The 26051-nt window shown below is 47.8% G+C and overlaps 1 protein-coding gene across 1 annotated transcript; it reads left to right on the top strand.

Annotated features, from left to right (window-relative positions):
* Positions 1 to 2322: 2322 nt before the first annotated feature.
* LOC130491209 (merlin-like) lies at positions 2323 to 23692 on the top strand. The gene is made up of 13 exons (XM_056864913.1): positions 2323 to 2434; positions 3700 to 3825; positions 5731 to 5853; positions 11819 to 11902; positions 14074 to 14142; positions 15048 to 15130; positions 15437 to 15512; positions 16779 to 16916; positions 18685 to 18759; positions 20171 to 20366; positions 21618 to 21747; positions 23004 to 23221; positions 23587 to 23692. Exons 1-12 carry the CDS (start codon positions 2345 to 2347, stop codon positions 23155 to 23157), a joined length of 1344 nt encoding a protein of 447 aa, XP_056720891.1. The 5' UTR covers positions 2323 to 2344; the 3' UTR covers positions 23158 to 23221; positions 23587 to 23692.
* Positions 23693 to 26051: the final 2359 nt, after the last annotated feature.

Genomic DNA, 26051 nt, shown 5'->3' with positions numbered 1-26051 from the left:
TTAGGATCCAGGCTGATCTCTTGGAGCGCCTTCCTCCCAAGGAGGAATTAGAAAGCCAGCTCGACTCCAGGTACAGTGTCTGAGCATCCAGGGGAAAACGGGGAGGTAAGAAAAAGCCCTCCTGCAAACAGCAGAATGATTGGCAGGGAAAACAGAACAGAAAGGAAATGCTCAAAGAGAGGGGAGGATAATGCCATTAACGTGAAGATTCTCTGTTTTTAATGCATTATCTTTATGTCTGGGCTTAACTGTAGCAGTCCCGAAGATGCAAAAAAGCAAGCACTGTTTTTTTTTTTTTAAAGACTTGCAGACAAGAATGAAGTATTGCAACAGCTTTAAATTGTGCTTCTCTTCAATGCACTTTTTTCCTATTCTTGACATAGGGCGTGTTCATGTTGCCACCTTGCTGCTGAAACCAGAATAGATGCAGAGCAGCTGTCGGTATGATGGTCTGATCTTAAGCAGTGGTGGTTTGGTGTGTGTGTCCCGCCCTCTGGAAGACACAGCTCTCCATTACTGCCATTTCTTCTGAGATGCTGGAAGGAGACCTTTCAGGCAGCTGTGTGGTTGCGGGTTGTTGTTTTTCCCCAGCCTTCTGGGCAGCGACCGTCGGCTAGGGTGTCCTGTTCAAAGCCTGCCTCCCATCCCCTCCAACGCTTCACAGATGAAAACAGAGAGGAGATTGGTTAAATTGTGGAACTCCCTGCCCCAGGACATGGTGATGGCTGCCCACCTGGAAGGCTTTAAGGGGGGAGTGGACATGTTCATGGAGGAGAGGGCTATCCATGACTACTAGTCCAAATGAATACTAGTCATGATGAATACCTATTCTCTCCAGGATCAGAGGAGCATGCCTATTATATTAGGTGCTGTGGAACACAGGCAGGATGGTGCTGCTGCAGTCGTCTTGCTTGTGGGCTTCCTAGAGGCCCCTGGTTGGCCACTATCTGAACAGACTGATGGACTTGATGGGACTTGGTCTGATCCAGCATGGCTTCTTATATTCTTATAATTAAATGCCCCGATTCCCATATGGATCACTGCTAGTGTTGCCAACCTCCAGGTGATGGCTGGAGTTCACCCGCTATTACAACTGATCTCCAGGTGACAAAGATCAGTTCCCCTGGAGAAAAGAGCAAAAGACTGGTAGCACCTTGAAGGCTAACAAAATTTCTGGCAGGGTAGGAGCTTTTGTGAGTCACAGCTCACTGAAGTGAGCTGTGACTCATGAACGTTCCTACCCTGCCAGAAATTTTGTTAGCCTTTAAGGTGCTACTAGTCTCTTGCTCTTTCCTAGTGCTACAGACAGACTAATGCAGCTACCCATCGTGATCTACCTGGAGAAAATGGCCACTTTGGAAGGTGGACTCTACGGCAGTATACCCCAATAAAGTCCTTCCCCTCTCCAAACCCCTCCCTCCTCTGGCTCCACCCACAAATCTCCAATTATTTCCCAACTCAGAGCTGGCAACCTTAATCATGGCCCAAGTCCCACCACCACTCTGATGCTGCTCGGTCCCACTTCATGCTTAGGATGGTTGGTGTGGTCTTAACCAATGGGCAACAGGGGCAGCTGTCCTGGGCCCCATGCTGGGGGCTCAGGCATCCAGTTTCTGATGGCAGCGATGGCTCCCACAGGCCTACATGGGCAGAGGGCCCTCCCCCTCTTAGACCCTGGCAGGAGGTGGGCACAGCGGGGAGCCCGGCAGAAGGGAATAGTGATTCTGGGCCCCGTCTTGGATTTTTGCCACAGCCCCAGAATCACAACTACCGCTCCAGGGATGGCACTGTTAGAAAACACTTTCCTGGGATTGTGTGTGTGTGTGTGTGTGTGTAAAGTGCTGTCAAGTCGCAGCTGACTTATGGTGACCCCCTTTTTGGGGTTTTCATGGCAAGAGTAACAGAGGTGGTTTGCCAGTGCCTTCCTCTGCACAGCAACCCTGGTCTTCCTTGGTGGTCTCCCATCCAAATACTAACCAGGGCCGACCCCGCTTAGCTTCCGAGATCTGATGAGATCAGGCTAGCCTGGGATTAAGACCCATTAAATAGACCTGTTTATTCTGCAACAATTATTGACTTAAAAACCAAGATGTTTGTACTTTTGGATTAATGTGAAAATGTGCCTTAACAGTGTATTAATCAATAGAGTTAAAAATGTATCCTCTGGACTTCTGCAGACCTCACCCAGCTATCCCTCTTTCCTCTGAGATTTGGCCGGGCATGGTTCACCTGCTTCCAAAAACATTTCTGCAGCCGTAAGGGCTAAATTATGCAGCCAAATCCAAACACCGTCCTACTGTTCATTGTTTGGCGCCAGGTGCGGCTCTCCTGTGAGCTGAAAGACATGTCTATCACGGGACTGAAAAAGAAGCAGCCAAAGACTTTTAAAGTGAAGGTGGTAACAATGGATGCAGAAATGGAGTTCAGCTGCGAGGTAAGTTTGTCTGTTCCGGAAACCAGCGATAAGGTTTTTCTCTGGACTGTAACCGATGGAGTGACAATGGCTGGATTTATATATAGAATCATAGAGTTGGAAGGGATCACCAAGGTCATGCAGCCCAACCCCCTGCACAATGCAGGAAAGTCACAACTACCTTCCCCCCACACCCCCAGTGACCCCTGCTGCATGTCCAGAAGCAAGCAACAAAAACCCTCCAGGATCCCTGGCCAATCTGACCTGGAGGGAAATTGCTTGCTGACCCCAAAATGGCAATCGGCATTTCTCTGGGCACGTAGGAAAGGGCCATGAGAGCCGAACACTGACGCAACCCTGCCTGCCCTCCCTCTCACGATCTGCCTAGGACTAGGTTCACAGAATCAGCCTTGCTATCAGATGGCCATCTAGCCTCTGATTTAAAACCTCCAAAGAAGGAGATCCTGCCACCTCCCAAGGAAGCCTGTTCCACTGAGGAACTGCTCTGTCAGGAAGTTCTTCCTAACGTTTAGCCAGAAACTGTTTTGATTTAATTTCAACCTGTTGGTTCTGGTGCAACCTTATGTTCCAGCCCTCATGGGTACACACACCATTTTCCTTACATATAGAAAACCGTGGGCTGAACTCTTCCTTTCTTGCTACTTTTCAATATGAGGGGTTTTATTTATTTATGCAGCTGTAAGTTAAAAAAAGAACGCCATGGCGCAGAGTGTTAAGCTGCAGTACTGCAGTCAAAAGCTCTGCTCACGACCTGAGTTCGATCCCGACAAAAGTCGGTTTCAGGTCACCGGCTCAAGGTTGACTCAGCCTTCCATCCTTCCGAGGTCGGTCAAATGAAGACCCAGCTTGCTGGGGGTAAAGGGAAGATGACTGGGGAAGGCACTGGCAAACCACCCCAAAAACAAAGTCTGCCTAGTAAACGTCGGGATGTGACGTCACCTCATGGGTCAGGAATGACCCGGTGCTTGCACAGGGGACCTTTACAGTACCTTTTTTTTAAGTTAAAAAGCTTCCCACGCTTAAATCTGCCCCCTTTTACAACCCTGTATGGAAGGCTAATTGAAAATGATTGCTCCAAGGCTCACCCAGTGAGCTTCACTGCAGAATGATTTGACTCTGGATCTCTTTGGTCCTCGTCCAATAATCTAACTGCTACAGCACACTGGTTTGTATATAAAAAAGGTGTATTCCTTTCTAAAGTCTAGCTGTACAACCACTGTCAAGTTTTAAATAAATATTTATTTATTCTGTCTTGCTATTCCCAGATCAAATGGAAAGGGAAGGACTTATTTGACCAGGTCTGTCGCGCGTTGGGTCTGAGAGAAACGTGGTTTTTCGGCTTGCAGTACACCCTCAAAGGGATGCTTACCTGGCTGAAGATGGATAAAAAGGTTGGGAAGCCATCGGTTTTCAGATTAATGCCATTTCGTAGAATCATAGAGCTGGAAGGGGCCATACAGGCCATCTAGTTCAACCCCCTGCTCAATGCAGGATCAGCCTAGAGCAGAGGTTCTCAACAAGGGGGGTATTCCCCCCCAGGGGGGAATGTTAGGGTTCCGGGTGGGAATTTGGACCACTATTCAGCAGAGTGTGATGTCCTGTAGATTATGTGCAATCTGTAAAATTGTAGTTTGTTTGTTTTTTAGTTAGACTATCTTTGGAAGGGAGGAATTATATTCTGAACAATGGTGAAAGGGGGGAATGGAGCAAAAAAGTTGAGAGTCACTGGCCTAGAGTATCCCTGACAAGTGCATGTCCAGCCTCTGCTTAAAGACTACCAGTGAGGGGGAGCTCACCACCTTCCTAGGTGGCCGATTCCACTCTCAAACAACTCTTACTGTAAAAAACCTTTCCCTAATATCAAGCCGGTACCTCTCCGCCTGCAATTTAAGCCCATTGTTGTGAGTCCTATCCTCTGCTGCCAACAGGAAGAGTTCCCTGCCTTCCTCTAAGAGACAGCCCTTCAAATACTTAAAGAGAGCAATCGTGTCCCCCCTCAACCTCCTCTTCTCCAGACTAAACATACCCAACTCCCTTAGCCTTTCCTCACAGGGCTTGCTCTCCAGGCCCCTGACCATCCTCATCATTGCCAGACAGAATGTAAAATCTGAGTGCTGTTCTCTCTCTACAAGAGAGCTGGCGTGGCATAGGGGCCGTGAAGATGAGCTGTGAAAAAGGAGTGTGAAATGAAATCCCTTTCCCTCTAGAAATCTCCCCTTAATTGGTCTTCCTGCCACACACAAATTATGATTGTCCCGTTTTAAATGTCACATCCCTGCCTACTGGTGCACGAGATGACTCTCCCCCCTCTGCTGGCCCATTCAGCCCTGCAAGTAGATTCTCAGTTTTATACTCACAACGACCCTGTAAGGTAGGTCAGGCTGGGAAGCTGGCTCAAGCTCGCTCAAGGAGCTTCATGGCAGAGTGGGAATTCAAACCTAGGTCTTTGTCACATGTTCTAACCCCTACACCACATGAGACATTTTTGTTAACTACCCTCCAGTGAAACTGACATGTCCCAAAGACCCTGTGTCCAGAGAGCAGGGAAGGGAATGGACATCCATGAAATTGACAAGAATTTTCCTATAGTAGAGATGGGGGATGTGACCATCCATAGCCCCACCTGCTCACAGCAGAAGCTGGGGAGGGGCTGTGACTCAGTGGTAGGCCTCTGCTTGGCATGCAGATAGTCCCAGGTTCAATCCCCGGCATCTCCAGTTAAAGGGACTAGGCAGGTAGGTGATGTGAAAGACCCCTTGCCTGAGACCCTGGAGAGCCTTGGAGAGGGGCCGTGGCTCATTGGAAGAGCATCTGCTTGGCATGCGGAAGGCCCCAGATTCAATCCCTGGCATCTACAATTAAAGGGACTAGGCAAGTAGGTGATGTGAAAGACCTCTGCTGGTCTGAGTAGACAATATTGACTTTGATGGCTCGAGGGTCTGATTCAGTTTAAGGCAGCTTCATGTGTGTCCTAGGTTCAATCCCCAGCATCTCCAGTTAAAGGGACTAGGCAAGTAGGTGATGTGAAAGACCTCTGCTGGTCTGAGTAGACAATATTGATGTTGATGGCTCGAGAGTCTGATTCAGTTTAAGGCAGCTTCATGTGTGTCCTAGGTTCAATCCCCAGCATCTCCAGTTAAAGAGACTAGGCAAGTAGGTGATGTGAAAGACCTCTGCTGGTCTGAGTAGACAATACTGACTTGGACCAAGGGTCTGATGGACCAAGGGTCTGATTCAGTAGAAGGCAGGTTCATGTGTTCAAGCTTGGCTGATCATATTCTTTCCTCCCACCCAAGGTTTTAGATCAGGAAATCCCCAAAGAAGATCCGGTTAGTTTTCGCTTTCTGGCTAAATTTTACCCCGAGAAAGTTGAAGAGGAGCTGCTGCAGGAGATCACCCAACACCTATTCTTCCTGCAGGTCAGAAGGTATCTCTTTTCCTTCAAGTTGGTTTTGAAGTTTTTAGATTAATTTTCTTGCTCTCGTCCTCTGTTTTGGCTCGCGTTGCTTGAACATTTCCTGCCGTGCAATCCCTTATTCCCCAGAAAGTCTGGGCCTTGGACACTGCTGCTTCCCCCCCCCCCCATCATTCCCAAACTTTGTGCCACGAGAAATGTTAATTAAAAAATTGAATGCATCATGGGAGCCCAACACATCCATCCACAGAGGAGGCTGCCCACTGCATCTCTGTATGACTCCTTGTTTGCTGCTGGTAAATCTGTGTTTCTGCATCCAGTGTGATTGGATCAGTTGCTCCCAGGGCAGAGCAGAATTCCCTGCCTTCAGAGGATGCCTGTCCAGAGAGGGATGGGCTTTTGTGACAGCTCATTGTCAAAGTAAACCTTTTGAGGGTGTAACAATTGAAGTGGGCTACCGATTTTAATTCAGGAAGAAACGCTTACTGCGATTATCAGACGTTTAGGAGAACATATTTGACCTCAAAGCTAGTGTGAATCGAAGTTGCTGCCACTCTTGCTCCCATGTGAAATCATAGAAAGGTGGACGGAGGTGCCAAAAACCTGCTGCTTATCTTTATGGTCCTGGAGAAGCCAACTTGTATTCAAGAACTTCAGCGGCCAGCTAGTAAAACCCTCTTCCATCAGGTAACCAGAAAGGCCAGATTCTACCAAGCTCTGTCCAGTTAGTATACTCTGGATTCTGCCCTTTCTCTGTGCCTGACCAGGAAGTTTATCTCTAGTTTACTAGATACCACCCTGGCTGCACTTCTCAGCCGCCAGATTCCACGAGGATTCCCTTCAACCCCAGCTCATCCTCTGGCTGCGCCCAGGAGAGTGGGTGTTTTAGAATGCACAGAACTGCCTTTACTGAATCAGATCCTTGATTTATCAGGGTCAGAGTACTGTTTGTTCAGACTGTCAGCGGCTGTCCTGCAGAGGAAGGTCCTGTCACATCACTTACTGCCGTACTGTTTAAGCTGGAAGTGGCTCAGTGGCAGAGCATCTGGTTGGCATGCAGAAGGTCCCAGGTTCAATCCCCGGCATCTCCACTTAAAAGGGATTGGGTGGTAGGTGATGTGAAAGACCTCAGCCCGAGACTTTGGAGAGCCACTGCCACTCTGAGTAGACAATACTGACCTTGATGGGCCAAGGGTCTGATTCAGTATAAGGCAGATGATGTACAAATGTACTGAGGTGCCAGAGATCGAACCTGGGACCTTCTGCACGTAGCTACCCTACTCTAAGTCAAAGCATTGATCTGTCTAGCTTGACTACTCTGACAGGTAGCTGCTTGCAAAGGTCCAAGAGACAGCTCTTTCCTGCTGCCTGGGATCCTTTTAACCAGAGGTACCCGGACCTTCTGTCTGCAAAGCAGGTGCTCAACTCTGATCTATTTCCCCTCCTCAAGCTTTGGTCTTTTATGCATGGCTGTTTCACTCACCATCACCCCTCTGATGACTGTGTGTCTTTGTTTGGATTATGCATACCGTTTCCCATCCTCAGAGGTCGCCTCGCTCTCCCCCTGCGTTTCCCCACGTTTTGCCTGCGTTTTCAGGGACCTGTTTTATCTTGAATTTGAAAACGCGGGCAAAACACGGGGAAACGCAGGGGGAGAGCGAGGCTACCTCCAAGGGTGGGAAGTGGCATGCATAATTCAAACAAAGACCCAGAGTAATACAATCATAGAGTTGGAAGGGACATCTAGTCCAACCCCCTGCACAACGCAGGAAATTCACAACCACCTCCCCACACACACACAGTGACCAGAAGATAGCCAAGATGCCCTCCCTCTCATCATCTGCCTAAGGTCACAGAATCAGCATTGCTGACAGATGGCCATCTAACCTCTGCTTGAAAACCTCCAGGGAAGGCGAGCTCACCACCTCCCGAGGAAGCCTGTCCCACTGAGGAACCGCTCAAACTGTTAGAAAATTCTTCCTAATGTCTTGATGGAAACTCTTTTGATTTAATTTCAACCTGTTGGTTCTGGTCTGACCTTCTGGGGCAACAGAAAACAACTCGGCACCCTCCTCCATATGACAGCCCTTCAAGTACTTGAAGATGGTTATCATATCCCCTCTCAGTCTTCTCCTCTTCAGGCTAAACATACCCAGCTCCTTCAACCTTTCCTCATAGGACTTGGCCTCCAGACCCCTCACCATCTTTGTTTCCCTCCTCTGGACACATTCCAGCTTGTCTACATCCTTCTTAAATTGTGGTGCCCAAAACTGAACACAGTACTCCAGGTGAGGTCTAACCAGAGCAGAGTAAAGTGATACCATCACATCGCGTGATCTGGACACTATACTTCTGTTGATACAGAAGTATAGTTATCGGAGGGGTGACAGTGAGTGAAACAGCCATGCATAAAAGACCCTTAGTCCATAAAATCCTGGTGTGCTTAAGCTTAGATATTCTGGTTCGGTTGCAGGCAGCTCAATCTCACTTTCCGCTTCAGCTGCCACGGAGCGGTCGCAAGCAGAAGGTGGTGGGGAAACCCCCCTCTGCCTCCACTGCTGCCTTTATAAAGCTTCTGAACATCTTTCTGCACTTTTTTGCCAGTATGTGGGAGGCTGTGAAAACCTGGCACAGGGACAAGGTGGCGTGCTTCGTTGTGCTCGGGCAAGCAGCGGGCCGTGTGCTGGGAAGGGGCCCGAAGGCTGGAGGAAATGAGAGATGGAGGCCTAAGGGATTGGTGGGGCAACCTGGCACGGGGTGTAGGAACAGCAGAGGCAGAGGGAGAGCCAGCGTGGTGTAGTGGTTAAGAGCGGTGGTTTGGAGCGGTGGACTCTGATCTGGAGAACCGGGTTTGATTCCCCTCCACACGAGCGGCAGACGCTAATCTGGTGAACTGGATTTGTTTCCCTGCTCCTACACAGGAAGCCAGCTGGGTGACCTTGGGCTAGTCACAGTTCTCTTAGAGCTCTCTCAACCCCACCCACCTCACAGGGTGCCTGTTGTGGGGAAGGGAAGGTGATTGTAAGCCGGTTTGATTCTCCCTTAGGTGGTAGAGAAAGTTGGCATGTAAAAACCAATTCTTCTTCTGTGTCCCGCTGGCAGGAAAGTGATGGGCTAGGAAGACGACGGGAACAGCCTGCATGGTCCAGCGATGCAGTGCTGAGGGCCAATTCATTTGATACAGGTTGCCAGGTCACTCTGGCCACCGGTGCGGGATGGGAGGGCAGGGTTGCCAGATCCAGGTTAACTCCTGGAGATTTGGAGATGGAGCCTGGGGGGGACAGGAACCTCAGTGGGGTGCAGTGCCATAGAGTCCACCCTCCAAAGCATCGATCTTCTCCAGGGAACTGATTTCTCTAGTCTGGAGATTAGCTATAATTCCGGGGGATCCCCAGGTCTTACCTGGAGGCTGGCATCCCTAGGCACGAGGCTGTTGTGTCAGGTGTACAGTGGGAACTCTGTGGGCCCGATTCTGTTAGCAACCGCAGTGCGCAGTTAGAAGTGGCTTTAGCCTTCCCCAATCTTTGCATCCTGAAATGAGCCCAGAGGATTGCTATTTCCTCTGGTAGGATACCTTACATGCTGCGGTCATTTCTTGTAAGTTTCTCGTTTAGCAGATAGGCAGATAGTGGCTCCCTGGGGCCATTTCAGGACGTGAAAATTGGGCAGGGGGAAGCTGAAGTCAGAGTGGTGTAGTGGTTAAGAGCGGTGGACTCTATAAACTGGAGAGCTGGGTTTGTTTCTCCACTCCTCCACACGAAGCCTGCTGGGTGACCTTGGGCTAGTCACAGTTCTCTCTGAACTCCCTCAGCCCCACCTGCCTCACAAGGTGTCTGTTGTGGGAAGGGGAAGGGAAAGTGATTGTAAACTGCTTTGAGACTCCTTAAAGGTAGAACACATGAAGCTGCCTTTATACTGAATCAGACCCTCGGTCCATCAAAGTCAGCATTGTCTACTCAGACCGGCAGCGGCTCTCCAGGGTCTCAGGCAGAGGTCTTTCACATCACCTACTTGCCTGGTCCCTTTAACTGGAGATGCCGGGGATTGAACCTGGGACTTTCTGCATGCCAAGAGAAAAGCAGGGTATAAGAAACAACTCTTCTTTTGTCTGTATGCTGTGGTTGCAATCGGTCGTGCCCGCACGTGCCTGGAAGGCACAGAACCCCCATTGTACATCTGATGCAATGTGCTGGTGGGTGGCCATAAGGACTCTGTAATGTGTGAATCAGCCTCAAGACTGGAGTCAGTGGTTTGATATATGTTTATACGCAGCTGCCTTATGCCGATTCAGACTGTGGATCCATCCAGCTGGCTAACTAGCCCTCTCTTTGGCTAGAGAGACCTAGTAGTGTTTGCCCTGCTAGCCTCTTAAGAGAGATGCCAGATGGAATTAATGTTCCTTATGGAATCTTTTTTTTTTTAAGTCTCCTTGCTGGTTGTTCATGTCCAAGTATTGGGAAGGAGAATGTGAAAACTGTTGCCAGTTTTTTTGAAGTGGATGCACCGCGTGCCTTCTTGGGTTCAACCTGCCCTGGCTTGTTTTGACTGTGTGGTATGCAATTAGAGGGTAATTTTTCTAGTTCCAAAAGAAACACCGAAAGGGCGGGAGGGCAAAGCAACACATTGGCGCCTGAAAGATGCCTTGACTGTAAGAATCGGAGATCACATCTGCATTGGGAAGGGGCAGGAGGGGGAACATGTGAGCATCTGGGCGCTTGGCTGAGCTAATGCATTTGCTCGAAAATCCATCTGGTGCACGAGAAAGTCCTGTTGATTTGGGGGAATGGCAAGTGTTTTCTTTGGACTGCAACCTTTTGAGGATTAAAAGAGCAGATAAGCAGATACGCTGATTGTGCTGAAGGCAGGGTTGGTGCCGTCATGAAGTCTAGCTTTTGCAGGGCTATACAGTTTCAAATTGACCTGGGTAGCCCCAGGCTAGCCTGGTCTTGTCAGATCTCAGAAGCTAAGCAGGGCCAGCCCTGGTTAGAATTTGGATGGGCAACCTCCAAGGAACACCAGGGTCGTGATGCAGAGGCAGGCAATGGCAAACCACCTCCGAACATCTCTTACGGGGTCAATATAAGTCAGCTGTCAATTTTGTGTACTTCTTACGTCATGTTTCTGAGTATATGCCAATAAAGGTCAATTGATTAATTGACTGAAGTCAGCGGTGACTTGATGGCACACACAAAAAAGCAAAAAACCTCTTTCAGATTGTAGGTGGGAACATATGGGTGGGAATAATGTTGTAAAAAAAAAACCACACCCCTAACATCTATGAATCCAGGAGAAGGCAGGCAAAAGGTCTTCTGCCCGACATAAGAGATACCCAGAGAGATGAGAAAAAAAAAGACCTTCCCCACAAAACATTGCCCTACCCCCATCAAGACTATGGGTACATTCTGACGTAGCAACATATTATAGCTGTTGTTTGAGGAACAAACTTGGAAGTTGTGGCTCAGTGGTAGGGCATATGTTTGGCTACCCTATTTAAGATTGCGGTGTTTCCCCTTGTTCCTTTATTAGTCTTTGGAATAGTGAGCTTCCATGTGCAGGGGCAGACTGCTGCTACCAGAGACCAACAGCCACAGAGGCCCATTTCCTTCATGTTCCACTTGTGGGTTTCGCTTTGGGGCATCTGGCTAGGAGCCACTATTGGAAATTGGCTACTGGATGAGAACGGGCCTTTTGTTCTGATCCAGCAAACTAACCATTAGCTTTGTAATAATACAGTGTTCTTACTGTGGGGGAGCATCCACCCTATTCTTAATTTTTTTCCCCAGGGCTTTAATGGGAAACGCCTTAACTGTGCTTGGGGATCCACCTCAAGTATCCTGTTTACCACAGAATCTTTTCATGTTTAACCCTAAACGGTCGCATTAGATGCCAAGGCAAAGCCCGGGCATGTATTGCTTTGTTTTCAAGTCTCGGATTTTTCTTCTCTCCCCCCCCCCCCCCCGGTGCCTTAGGTTAAGAAACAAATACTGGATGAAGAAATCTACTGTTCTCCCGAGGCTACGATTTTGTTGGCTTCCTACGCTGTTCAAGCAAAGGTGGGGCTTTGAAATTGCTGGGTTGTTAAAATCACCTAAACCCTGTACATAATTATAGGGCATTCATTAACGTGTAAAAGCATGGCTGGGGAGTGCTAGAAAAAGACAGACGTGGCCATTTGTGCTTGATTTTTGTTTACAGTTTGGATATTTGCAATCTTTTTACTTGCTTTTTCTTTTAAAAAGAGCAAACTCCAGTTAAGGGATCCTGGCAGGTTTCAGCAGAGTCTAATGAAATGGAGCCAAGGTAGGGTTGCCAGTTCCAGGTTGGGAAATACCTAGAGACTTTGGGGGCGGAGCCTGAGGAGGGTAGGGTTTGAAGAGAGGAGGGACTTCAATGCCATAGAGTCCAATGGACAAAGTGGCCATTTCCTCCAGGGGAACTGACTGTCGCCTGGAGATCAGTTAGGGTTGCCAGCCTCCAGGTAGTAGCTGGGGATCACCTGCTATTACAACAGGTCTCCATCTGATAGCAAAGAGGGACCTGGCAACCCTAAGATCAGTTGCAATAGTGGGAGATCTCCAGCCACCACCTGGGAGATCTCCAGACTGGCTATTAGCCTTCCATTTGAATTGTCGGGTTGCACTTTTTGGCAGTATGATGACATTCATCTATTGCCACTAAGGATAATTTCCCGATAGACAAAGCTCTGGCGAAATGGGAGTTGCACCGGGTTCCCATCTCTGGACGTAACAGTATTTTCTACATCTCACTGCCTTGCAAGCAAGCTTTTCAGCTCACAGGCAAAGAGATATCGGGTTTCCAACACTAAGGAGCACCTTTCCTGGGTAGGCGTGTGTGCCCCCAGATTGAATCGCATCGTTCTACAGGATCAGCGACTGATTATTGTGGCAACCCCAGGATTCCTGGGTAGATTTTCTTATTTTGGGACTTGTACCTTCTCAGACATATTCTGTCATATGATCTATCTATATATGTTGTATACACTGATTGTGTTATTTCAGACTATTGGATTATAGAGATTGTACTTTTATATGATTTATTTATGTTAATAGATTTTATTGTTCAGCCATCAGTGCTTTCGGTTTTTTTTGGAACCACCTGGAGGTTGGCAACCCTAAGCCAGGGCTACACCATTAGTTTCTTTCTGACCAGTAAAGGGGCTGTGGACTTGGATGCCAAATCTACGCTTGATTTCTGCACTCCACAGTTTACATACACTCCTTTTCATTATTATCCCTTGCCTCTTGCAAGAAAGTTACCATAAAGTTTCCAGTAATTCCTAGAGTTACCCGACATCACTTCTGGGTTTTCATAGAAGTTATATCGCGGCACGGACAACACGGCCATCCCCCGGTTGCCGGGCATAGGCTGGCAACTCTATGTTATAGCAATATGTGTGTATGTGTAAAGTACCTTCAAGTCTCAGCCGACTTATGGCGACCCCTTTTGGGGTTTTCATGGCAAGAGACTAACAGAGGTGGTTTGCCAGTGCCTTCCTCTGCACAGCAACCCTGGTATTCCTTGGTGGTCTCCCATCCATTGTAATAATAGTTGTAACAGGTTCTGTGAATTCCCAGCTTTCATGTTTTAAAAAGTAAGTGTCTCTCTCCTTCCCTTTCCCCTTATATCTCTGCAAGGGAAGGGGCTAGAGAATTGACAAAAAATAGAAAGATGAGAATGTGTCATACTTATTGTTACAACAATATAGCGATATAACCATATTCTAGTGCCAATTTGTTTAAAATAAAAAGCCCCCAGTGGCAGGGGGAGGAAATGGCTGTCATGGGGACAGGGTCAGGGAAAATGGGTACCACATACATGGGAAAATTCAGATTTCCCCACCCAACCAGCAGCCGTCTAGGCATTACTGCAATTTCCCCCAACATTTTGGATCAAAGCAGGTTTGAGAAAATCTGGGGAAAGCCCAGGAGGTGCACAAATACACTACATGATGTGGGGAGAGGGGGAGAAACCCTCTTCCCAACAGCATTGAACCTCGGCCAGATAATCCATGTGGAAATGTCACAGCCCGGATAAGCTACAAGAACCAGTCATTTTATCTCTTGCTGTGAATCGCCATCCAATTCTCCTGGATGCTGACGGCTCCATCTTCCTATTTGTGAGAGTGTGTGTTCATATACGCTCCAAAGGCAAGATTTGTTTTGTGGAAGGGTTGCAGTCCTGAAACCTCCTCTTTCCATTACAGTATGGTGATTATGACCCCGACCTCCACAAACCAGGCTTCCTAGCCCAGGAAGAGCTCTTGCCAAAGAGAGTAAGTGCATCTTTTCATTCTTAAGCAGATCAAAGGCTTTCAAACAGCATTCCTGGGATTCGAGTTGGCAATTCCTCCGGGAGATCAGTGATGGTGAAGCATCTCCCCACAACGAGCTTGCTTGCTATTGCTGAGGGTGATCCAGGGCAGGGGTCGGCATCTTATCTGGGCCAAGCGCTGAACAAAAGTGCCTACTTGTGAACATAAGAAAGGCCATACTGGATCAGGCCAAGGCCCATCAAGTCCAGCAGCCTGTTCACACAGTGGCCAACCAGGTGCCTCTAGGAAGCCCACAAGCAAGATGACAGCAGCAGCATTGTCCTGTCTGCATCCCATAGTACCTAATATAATAGACATGCTCCTCTTATCCTGGAGAGAATACGTGTGCATCATGACTAGTATTCATTTTGACTAGTAGTCATGGATAGCCCTATCCTCCATGAACATGTCCACTCCTCTCTTAAAGCCTTCCAAGTTGACAGCCATCACCACATCCTGGGGCAGGGAGTTCCACAATTTAACTATGCGTTAAGTGAAGAAATACTTCATTTTATCTGTTTTGAATCTCTCACCCAGCTAGTACGTGGAGGTTGGCAACCCTTCTTGAGATGCTGGGGGGGAAATAGTCAAGGAAGGGCTGTTGCCCTCCTACCCTGCTTATGGCCTTCCCCAGAGACGTCATTCCTCTGGCTGCTGTTGAAAATGGGGTGCTGGAGCAGATGGCCTTTCAGTCAGCTGTAGCAAGGCAGGTTCTTGTTTAAAAACAACTTGACTGCCTTTTAGCATGTGGTAAGACTTGGAAACTTTTCCAAAGTGTATGAGAGAGGGGGCTGAGGGGCATCTGCGTACTCCCAAAAGAAGCATCCTTGGGATTTGCCTGAAAGCACGTTCCTTTCTTTGTATAGGTCCTTCGTCAGTATCAGATGACGCCTGACATGTGGGAAGAGAGGATAGCTGCCTGGTATGCAGGGCACAGAGGTACAGCCAGGTACTGGCACACCTTTTGCTGGGATGGTACATTGGGGAGGGTACCAACCGGGCAGCTAATTCCTGGGGGAAGGACATCCTGTACCCACTTGATGCCTGCTTCCTATTTGTATTTGGAATGGATTCCATTGCTTGGTCACTGTGCAGATGGGAACCTAGGAACAATTTTTTAAAATGCATAAGCTTGAGAATGATGGGGACATAACAATGGAACACAACTGATTCCATCTGCCCCAAAAGCAGGATTAAGCTGTTAAATTTTCTGGATTGGAATTTGTGTTTCCAAATGCAACTTTGGTCCCTCTAGGTATGAAGCTGAGATGAACTATCTAAAAATCGCACAGGACTTGGAGATGTATGGCGTTAATTATTTTCCCATTGCTGTAAGTACAGAGAGCTTTTCTGTCTTAACGCTATGCACCTGTCGTGTTCAAAGCCTACCCGATTCACAACCACTTAAGGGGCGCTTTCACACGTGCTGAATGATGCCCTTTCAATACACTTTAACAATCGTCTGCAAGTGGATTTTGCCGTTTCACACAATAAAATCCAGCGGCAAAGTGGACTGAAAGTGGATTATTTCGGCATACTCCATTTTATCTATGTCTATTGATATTTTATTATCTGATTAACCATAAAATGTCCTGAATGACTCGCTATGCCAATAAAGGTTTGGAATTGAATTGAATTGAAAGTGCATTATTTGGCATGTGTGAAAGCGCCCGGTATTGACATAGTGCAGACCCCGTGCAAAGTGCAGTACAAAATGGACAAACGTATTCAGAAGCCTTTGTAGTCTAAATCGGAAGGACAAGAGGGTTGAAGGGTGAAAACCAAATAGTGCAGAATGGGGTAGAGACAGGATCAGGCTGTGGAGTGGGGGGTGCTGTCACCCACTGAAGCTATTTGAATCCAAAGATGCCTCCTGAATGCAAGTGGCATCTTCCCCTGTTGAGAGACAAAATAAATAACTGCACCAAAGAATCCAGAATGGGGAGGAGTTCCTCATGCTGTTGTTCTGAGGGAAGATTCTGGTTAAACTGTAGCATGCTATTACCACATTTATAAAGTATGACGTTATAATTTACATGGCGCTTTCAGTGTTCAAAGCACTTCCCATATGTCCTCTTGTAATCCTGACAACAGCCCTTGTATGGTAGGCCAGTACTGTTGTTCCCATGTTGCAGATGGGAGGCTGAGAGAAAGCTTGCATAAGGACCTAGAGAATTTGTGGCAGGGGTGGGATGAAAACTGGGGACTTCCTGATGCATAGACCAGCCAGTACGATACATCAGCTGAAAGTTCCACAGTTATGTTAAAAATAATAGTAAAACACGTGCCATGTTTATTTGTTAAAAATATTTCTACCTGTCTTTCCGTCGCTCTTCGCCTTAGTAATATATTACACTGGCCCCTTTCCACAGCTTTTGTGAATCTGAAATCTAATCAGTTCAGAAAAGTCCTTTCAGAAAATATTACTGGTGAAATAGAAATCAGTCCTTTCAGATATAAGGCCCCAAGACCGCTCAAAGATACAGTAAAATTGCACAATGTACGTGGCCAGATGGTCAAGCGGCTGATTTCAAGGACTAACCCCAGGTGCGCCATAGGCTTTCACTCTGATCTGTATCACCAACTGTTCTCGGCAGCAAAAGAAGAACCACACAGACTTCCTTCTCGGCGTCGACGCCAAAGGGATCCACGTGTATAGCATCAACAATCGGTTCTCTCCAAACAAGTCTTTCGAATGGAGCAGCATTCGGAACATTTCCTACAGCGAGAAAGAGGTAGGAAGGCGCGGCGAGGTGGTGTCGCGGTGAGGAGGAGTGGGGCGTGACCTGGGGCAGTAGATTTTTGCTGCCGTCGAGGGCAGTGAAGTCTGACAGATGCAACACTCACGGATGCTCGTGCTCTAGGGCAAATTCTGTCCATTTCAGAGGGGCTTCGGCAGGAGAACTTCCCTGTGGATCATGGGCCGTGTTTTATTTCTTGACTATAGTTATATCCTTCAGAGTCGTAGTTCTCAAGTTAATAGATGTAGGTAGGGTTGCCAACTGCCAGGCAGTAGCAGGAGATCTCCTGCTAATTCAACTGATCTCCAGCCGATAGAGATCAGATCACCTGGAGAAAAATGGCCACTTTGGCAATTGGACTCTATGGCATTGAAGTCCCTCCCCTCCCCAAACCCCGCCCTCTTCAGGCTCCGCCCCAAAAATCTCCCGCCAGTTGAGAAGAGGGACCTGGCAACCCTATATGTAGGTGAAATAAAACTACTGTAAAAATGTAAAAGCTCTTCATAAGGAGCCTTGGCTCTGTGATAGGGCATCTGCTCAACATGCAGAAGGTTTCAGGTTCAATCCTAGGGATGCCAGCTCCGGGTTGGGAAATACCTGGAGGTTTTGGGGGTGGAGCCTGAGGAGGGCAGGGGAAGGGACTTCAGTAGGGTATAATGGTATAGAGTCCACCTCCCAAAGCACCCATTTTCTCCAGGGGAACTGATCTCTGTCGCCTGGAGATCAATTGTAATAGTGGGAGATCTCCAGCCACCACCTGGAGGTTGGCAACCCTATTCAATCCCCAGCATTTCCATTTAAAAGGATGAGGTAGCAGGTGATGCACTTGTCAGGGATGCTCTAGGCTGCTTGTGCATTGAGCAGAGGGTTGGACTAGATGGCCTGTGTGGCCCCTTTCAAGCCAGTGTGGTGTAGTGGTTAAGAGCAGTGGTTTAGAGCGGTGGAATCTGATCTGGAGAACCGGGTTTGATTCCCCACTCCTCCACATGAGCGGCGGAGGCTCATCTGGTGAACTAGATTTGTTTCCCCACTCCTACCCATGAAGCCAGCTGGGTGACCTTGGGCTAGTCACACTCTCTCAGCCCCACCTACCCCCTAGGGTGTCTGTTGTGGGAAGGGGAAGGTGATTGTAGGCCGGTTTGAGTCTCCCTTAAGTGGTAGAGAAAGTCGGCATATAAAAACCAACTCTTCTTCTTTGATTCTACTTGGAAGCCAGGAGGGAATGTCTCCGATGAAACTGGGAATGTGTGTGTGTTAAGTGCCGTCAAGTCGCTTCCGACTCATGGCGACCCTATGAATGAAAGTCCTCCAAAATGTCCTATCTTTGACAGCCTTGCTCAGATCTTGCAAATTGAAGGCTGTGGCTTCCTTTATTGAATCCATCCATCTCTTGTTGGGTCTTCCTCTTTTCCTGCCGCCCTCAACTTTTCCTAGCACGACTGTCTTTTCCAGTGACTCTTGTCGTCTCATGACGTGACCAAAATACGACAGCCTCAGTTTAGTCATTTTAGCTTCTAGGGTCCGTTCAGGCTTGATTTGATCTAGAACCCACTGATTTGTTTTTTGGGCAGTCCACGGAATCCGTAACCCTCTCCTGTTACTGGGAATAGGAGGATGTTATGTCTTGAGAGGAGACGGTTGGTTCTGTTTGGACCTTTCCTCCCCTGGCACCAGTATGTCTCGAGGTGTGTTTGCCTATTTGTCTTTGTGACCTGTTTCATCATGAGACGGACTACACCCTCTTTTTTTCTCCTCCCTCCAGTTAACAATTAAGCCTATTGACAAGAAGGCTGAAGTCTTCAAGTTCTTCTCTTCGCAGCCCAAAGTCAATAAACTGGTGAGGGTTTTTTGTCGGCTTCCGCCCTGAAGGTGTCTTTCTGTCATGCCGCAGGGAGTGGTATAAAGAAGGCAGGTTCCTGGAGGCTATTAAAGAACGAAATAACACACGGGAGTGGGGAAAACGAGGGATCTCTTGGTGCAGTATGGCCCTGATCCATGATTATATTAATATTAATAATTGTGTTCTCACCTTGAAAGGAATAAGTAATAGTTAGGGTTGCCAGCTCTGGGTTGGGAAATACCTGGACATTTTGGGGGTGGAGCCTAGGGAGGGCAAGGTATGGGGAAGGGAGGGACCTCAGCAGGGTATCATGCTATTGACTCCACCCTCCAAAGCAGCCATTTTCTCCTGGGGAACTGATCTTGGTCATTTGAAATTAATTGTAATAGTGCAGGGCTGGGAACCTTTTTTTCTGCCAAGCGCCATTTGGATATTTATTCGCGGGCCATACAAAATTATCAACTTAAAAATTAGCCTGCTATATTTGGTCAAACATTTAGCCGAGAGGCACGACCTGAGACGGCTACAAGTGTCTGCCACATAGTTTCTCCATGGCTCGGGTGGGAAAGGGTTAACATAGTTTCTTGGGCGGTCCTAGCAGCTCCATAGCTAATGGCTCCTCTGCAAGGGGGAAAGAAGGTTCCTTTTCTCAGCAAAACAAACACACATCTGCCTTGAATAGAGGCTATTCCTGTCTGCAGGAGGGGGCGGATCGCCAGTCTTAAATCCTTCTGAACTAGAGATCTGCCAGGACCCACGAAAGGCCATGATTTCATAGGCCTTATATGGCTACCGGGCCTGATGTTCCCCACCCCTGTAATAGTGGGAGATCTCAAGGTGCCGCATGGATGTTGGCAGCCCTAGGTAAGAGCAGGTTTTTTTTCTTCCTCTGAGTGCCATAATAACTGTGAATGGAACTTACAGCTAGAGAGGCAGTATACCTCTGGTTAAGGTTAACTTTTAAAAATTGTATTTCACTAGATTTGATTTACAGTCCATTGCATCCAAGGGCTTGTACACAACTCCCTGTTAACTGTGATCCAGCCCTCCTGAATACCTGAAAGCCAATTTGAACAAAATTCTTTTTTCTTCTAGACTAGGCGTTGGCAAGTCTCCAGGGGGAGGGAATTCCAGGGCAGAGGGGCAGCCACCAAAAATGCCTCTCTGCATGCCTGTTGAAACATAGGGATGGCAGTGATCTTTTGGGTCGGTTGGCCCAAGCACTTCGGGGCTTTATTAGGTCATCCCCAGCATCTTTACTGTCCAAAAAGCAAAAGGGGCCAATGGAAAAACAGGATGCTCATCTCCTTTGCACCCTGCTTGCAAGCTTCCAAGAAACATCTGGGCAACACCTGCTGGAAGCCAAATGCTTTGGCCCAGCAGAAACACTCCTGTTTTCTTCCTGCAGATCATGCAGCTTTTCATTGGAAACCACGACTTGTTCATGAGGAGGAGGAGAGTAGATCCCATTGAGATCCAGCAGATGAAAGCTCAAGCCAGGGAAGAGAAGGCTAGAAAGAAGGTGACCCTCTGTGGAAAAGCGGGCTCCACAGCTGCTGAAAAGGCTTTTCCAGTCACAAAGCTCTTGATCAGCTGCCATTTTGCTTGCATGGTGGGAGGCTACTAGGGTTGCCAGCTGAGGGTTGGGAAATATCTGGAGATTTTGAGAGGTGGAGCCTGAGGAGGGTGGGGTTTGGGAAAGGGAGGGACTTCAACGGGGTATAATGCCGTAGAGTCCACCTTCCAAAGCAGCCATTTTCTCCAGGGAACTGATCTCTGTTACCTGGAGATCAGTTATAATCCCAGGTGGTCTCCAGTTACCACCTGGAGGCTGGCAATCCTAGCCTCAAGTCTCAAGTTCAAGTCTCAAAACACTATGCACAGGGGCTTTTTGCCCCAAAGAAAGATCACAATTGGGAAGCACCTAGATATTTCAGGGTGGAGCCTGGGGAGGGCAGGTTTGGAGAGGAGAAGGACCTCAGTGGGCTATAATACCCAAGCGTCCACCCTCCAAAGCAGCCATTTTCTCCAGGGGAACTGAGCTCTGTAGTCTGGAGATCAGTTGTAATTCCAGGTGATCCCCAGGGCTTACTTGGAGGTTGGCAACCCCAGAGATTGGGTGGCTGCTAATGATGACGTGATCATTCCTTGTAAATAGTGGGTTCCAGCAGGCTAAACGATGGTCCTTAAGCTGTGGTGAGCAAGGACTGTTTTAAGGAGAGGGGACGTGGCTCAGTGGTAGCGCATCCGCTTGGCATGCAGAAGGTCCCAGGTTCAATCCCCAGCATATCCAGTTAAAGGGACTAGGCAAGCAGGTGATGTGAAAGACTTGATGGACCAAGGGTCTGATTCGGTATAAGGCAGCTTCATTTGGGGAGGGGCCGTGGCTCAGTGGTAGATCATCTGCTTGGTATGCAGAAGGTCCCAGGTTCAATCCCCCAGCATCTCCAGTTAAAGGGACTAGGCAAGCAGGTGATGTGAAAGACCTCTTCTTGAGACACTGAAGAGCCACTGCTAGTCCTAGGGGAGGGGCTGTGGCTCAGTGGTAGAGCATCTGCTTGGCATGCAGAAGGTCCCAGGTTCAGGCCCCAGCATCTCCAGTTAAAGGGACTAGGCAAGTAGGTGATGGGAAAGACCTCTGCCTGAGACCCTGGAGAGCCACTGCCGGTCTGAATAGACAATACTGACTTGGATGGACCAAGGGTCTGATTCAGTATAAGGCAGCTTCCTGTGTTCATGTAAACAGGGTATTGGCAAGACAAAAGGGCTCACCTGCGGAACTTTATGCTCACAGGAGTGTCTTGTTTAAGCTGGGCTGCTGCTCATGGCTATGCCTGATAACTGAATGTTACAACTTTGCAGATGGAGCACCAGCGTCTGGCCAGGGAGAAGCAGCTGCGCGAAGAGGCCGAGCGAGCAAAGGAGGAGCTGGAAAGGCGCCTGTTTGAGGTGGAAGATGAAGCTAGGCAAGCCAACGAAGCCCTGGTGAGCCTTACCGGGTTTGGCCAGCAGGGGTTACCATGGTTATTGGGCCTTGGAGGTGCTCTGAGTTGATGGAGCCTCCCATCACTTGAAGCCAGACTGTATCTGCTCAGCGGAGATGAGCTGTTCAGTTAGCTGGTTACCACCTATGCTGCCTTTCGGTCTTAAAAAAGCACACAAAGTAGGGTGGCCAGCTTCCAGGGGATCTCCTGGAATTAGAACTGATCTCCAGACTGCAGAGATCCATTCCCCTGGAAGAAATGGCTGCTTTGAAGGGTGGACGCTATGACATTTGTACTCTACTGAGGTCCCTCTTCTCCCCAAACGCCACCCTTTCCAGGCTCCACCCCCAAATCTCCAAGAACTTCCTAAGCTGCAGCTGGCATTAATGGGTTTTTATGCATGGACTGTTTCTGCTGGATCTGCTGCTCTCTAACTGCACAGTATTTGCAGTCAAAGTCTCAAAACACTATGCACAGGGGCTTTTTGCCCCAAAGAAATAAAAACACACAGTCATTTGTGACATTCATAATTCCGTCAATTGTCTTGCACTCTTGCACACACAAAAAGGCTTTCATGCCTATAAGAGGATGAGTATAAGGGTACGGTGGCAAATCAGCCGGCTCTGTTCCATCCTGCTAAGAACTGAAACCAATCCACACTCTCTTGTGAAACTGACTAAATAAGCAGCCGCATAGGTCCTTTGTGATTATTTCAGTGTTCTCTCAACTGTTTGTTCTGAAACTGACCCACACTCGCTGTGAAACTGACCAAATAGGCAGCCTCATGGTATTCCAGAATTATTCTCTTGGTAGTCCACTTCAAAGGGTGGGGTTGGCTTAGGGGGACAGACACGTGGGATGGAGACTCAAGAATGGGCGTCAGGAGAAAAATCAAAGTGACAAGTATGCGCAGGACTGGCTTTCGATTTGGGATCGAAGCAGACTTTAAACTCGGGGTAAAATACCATCCTAAAATTTGCAAGGGGAGAGCGAGGCGACTTCTGAAGGTCGGAAAATACATGCATAATTAAAACAAAGCCCCTAAGAAGTTGTGGGGTGTGTGTGACTGCGACGGGAACAACCCATGCAGAAAAGGCTAATGACTTTAAGTCACCTTCTGAAAAGTTAAAATTATTTTTTTATATATATTTTTAAATTGCAAAACATCGTAGATGTTGAAAGTGTTGGTTTTTTTAAATCTCAAAATCGGTTTAAATACTCACAAGGCCACACTGTCCCCTTTTAATCCCTCTTCAGCGCCGTTCAGAGGCAGCAGCGGAGCTGTTGGCCGAGAAGGCCCAAATCGCAGAGGATGAGGCGAAGTTGCTGGCTCAGAACGCTGCCGAGGCTGAGCAGGAACGCCAAAGGCTGGAGTTGGCGGCCCGAAAGACCAAGGAAGAGAAGCGCCTGATGGAGCACAAGATGCGGGAGGCAGAGCTCATCGCCATGCAGCTGGTGAAAGAGTCGGACCGCAGGTAGTCCTACTGTCAAGCAGGGAGGGGGCTTAACAGGCACTTGAAAAATGAAAAAGGGCTGTATAGAAGCACTGGGAAAAAAATGAAAAAGCGCTGTATAAAAGCACTTAAAAAATGAAAAAGCGTTGTATAAAAACACTTGAAAAATGAAAAAGCGCTGTATAAAAACACTTGGAAAAACGAAAAAGCACTGTATAAAAGCAATTGAAAAATAACGGGAAAGCACTGTGTAAAAGCATGAAAAAAATGAAGAAGCGCTGTATAAAAGCTCTTGGGAAAAAATGAAAACGCAGGATGTGGGTGTTCTTGGGGAGCTGCCTGAAGTCAAGGGCCTGTATGTTCATGGCAGTGATTTGGTTTGGCAGGGCCAAAGAGACTGAGCATTTGAAACAGGACCTGCAGGATGCCAGGGAAGCTGAAGAAAAGGTCAAGCAGAAACTCCATGATGTCAACAAGGTTAATCACCTTCCTGTAAGTCTGGGGCACATCTACGCCAGGAAACTGAGATTGTTTTGGATGGATTGATCCCTGTGACAATTTATTTTTTTAATATTGATTTTAATTCTTTATTGTGAGAGCTTCCCCCCCCTTTAGTGGAAAAGCAGTGTGCAAATGTCATAAACGAATAACCATGTGCTTCTCCTCCTGCCCTTCCCTCACTAAGTGCCCCCCAGCCTTCTTGGCCGACACCAGAGATGCTGGCGCCGACAAAGGAGGTGTAAAACTGGATTTAAGAGACATCGACTTGAAGAGGCTCTCCTTGGAGATTGAAAGGGAGAGGTAGGACGGACCTTTAGTAGCAGAAGCTGGAGGATGTATGGGGTACCCTTGATCCTCATTTTTATATTGTGTCCGTCTCTTAGTTTCTATTCTAGCAAACATTCTTTTAGGGTCACAATTGTCATCTGATGCTGACAGATTAATCTATTTGTTGTCAGATGACCCATATATTTCCAAAAGATTGGCACTGTAAGGCCAGGCAGCCAAGAAAATCAGGGAAAAGCAAACTGAAAGGTGGGAAAGCTGGTTAGAGCCGACTGGGCGTATTTCAATTTTTTAAATTTTGTATTCTTTTAATGATTCTTGTTCTGCCTATTTTAACCTGTTACTACACTGTTTTAGATTGTAATGGCCTACGGCCTTATACAATAAACTTGACTGACTAGTTTCTATTCTGTGACCGACAGGTTAGATTACCTTGATAAAAGCCGGAAGTTTGAAGATCGGCTAAAAGATCTGAAGTCCGAAATCCATGCTCTGAAACTCGAAGAGAAACAGGCTGGGCTTCTCTCCCGCTGGAACGAATTGCTGGGGTCCTTGGACCGATCCTCGCGGAAAACCTACAAGGTTGAAATGCAGCCAAACCCACCTATTTCTTTGATTAATTCCTCATTAAAGTATGAGAGCAATCTCACTTGAATGATATTGTTCCTGTGGCTAATTCGGCCCTGAACAATGTCACACTGAGATCAAAATAAAACGGAAGGAAAAAAAGGAACTATCTAAATAGCCCATAGGGAAATTAGTATTGTTTAATCTTAATTGACTGGGAAAGAAATTTATCCACTCCCAATGTAATATTAAAATCCACCCCTGCAAAAGAACCCTCAGATCATCCAGTTTAGAGACAGATTCCCGAATAAAAGGCTTTATCTATATGTCCTTAGCCTCGTTGAGCAAGTCACAGCTAAACAATGAATGCTGAGTATAAGGGAAATCAATACAGGATCAGACCAAGGGCTCATCTAATCTAGTATTCGGCCTTCAACAGTGGGCCAGTCAGGTGCCTCCTGGATAGGGTTGCCAGCCTCCAGGTACTAGCTAGAGATCTCCTGCTATTACAACTGAACTCCAGCCAATAGAGATGAGTTCACTTGGAGAAAATTGGTCTCTATGGCATTGAAGTCCCTCCCCACCCCAAACCCCACCCTCCTCAGGCTCCACCCCAAAAACCTCCCGCCGGTGGCGGAGAGGGACCTGGAAACCCTACTCCTGGACTCCTCTGGAGTTTGGGGGTAATGGCAATGATTTTCCCATCACATGAAGAGTCCTTAGTGCCTTCAGAAAACTATTGTTCCCATATTCTCGGGGTGGGTGGGAAGCGTGGAGCCATGACAGTTGAGCTGGCTTCACACCAGTTCAGGTTTGCAGTGTAGATGCACTTTGAGTTGCCACGAAGCTAATTTCTGGCTGATGTGTCCTTTCAAGACTCCTTCGTGGATCGCAGCCTTTGAGGCAGACCTTTTGGACAGTCTTCAGCGGCCTTTCTTGATGCATACGCTAAATGCGGACGACAGCAGTGTACTTGGGACGCCAGTAGAAAAACCCTCCTTTCAGACTGATCTGTTGGTTGCCGGAAACGTGGGGACAGGGCCCAGAAAGCAAATTAAGGTAACCGGGTGTCAAAAATCCCAATTCAAAAGATGGTCTGTACACGAATAAATGTCTCAGGCTAGGGGATGAAGCACTGGTTCTCAACCAAATAACATCTCTCTTCCATTCCCCCCCCCCCAACTTTTTTAGAATCTTGTTTTTTAAGTTGTCTGTAGCAGCCCATTTCACAACTTGGATGCATATTCTGCACGCATGGCGCTAGTAGTTATCACGTTAGGCAACACCTACACCAGCGTGGTGTAGTGGTTAAGAGTGGTGGTTTGGAGCGGTGGACTCTGATCTGGAGAACCGTGTTTGATTCCCCACTCCTCCACATGACTGGCGGAGGCTAATCTGGTGAACTGGATTTGTTTCCCCACTCCTACACATGAAGCTAGCTGGGTGACCTTGGGCTAGTCACAGCTCTCTCAGCCCCCCCTGCCTCACAGGGTGTCTG

Source organism: Euleptes europaea, chromosome 19, assembly GCF_029931775.1.
Source record: "Euleptes europaea isolate rEulEur1 chromosome 19, rEulEur1.hap1, whole genome shotgun sequence".
Classification (NCBI taxonomy): Eukaryota; Metazoa; Chordata; class Lepidosauria; order Squamata; family Sphaerodactylidae; genus Euleptes; species Euleptes europaea.
Note: the sequence above shows the minus strand (reverse complement) of the source record. Positions and strands in the feature narration are given on the sequence as shown.

Coding starts and splice junctions, on each gene's coding strand:
- LOC130491209 (XM_056864913.1), top strand. CDS start 2,345: ATGTCTATCACGGGACTGAAAAAGAAGCAGCCAAAGACTTTTAAAGTG. Junction 2,435..3,699: donor AAATGGAGTTCAGCTGCGAG/GTAAGTTTGTCT, acceptor TGCTATTCCCAG/ATCAAATGGAAAGGGAAGGA. Junction 11,903..14,073: donor CCTACGCTGTTCAAGCAAAG/GTGGGGCTTTGA, acceptor TTTCCATTACAG/TATGGTGATTATGACCCCGA.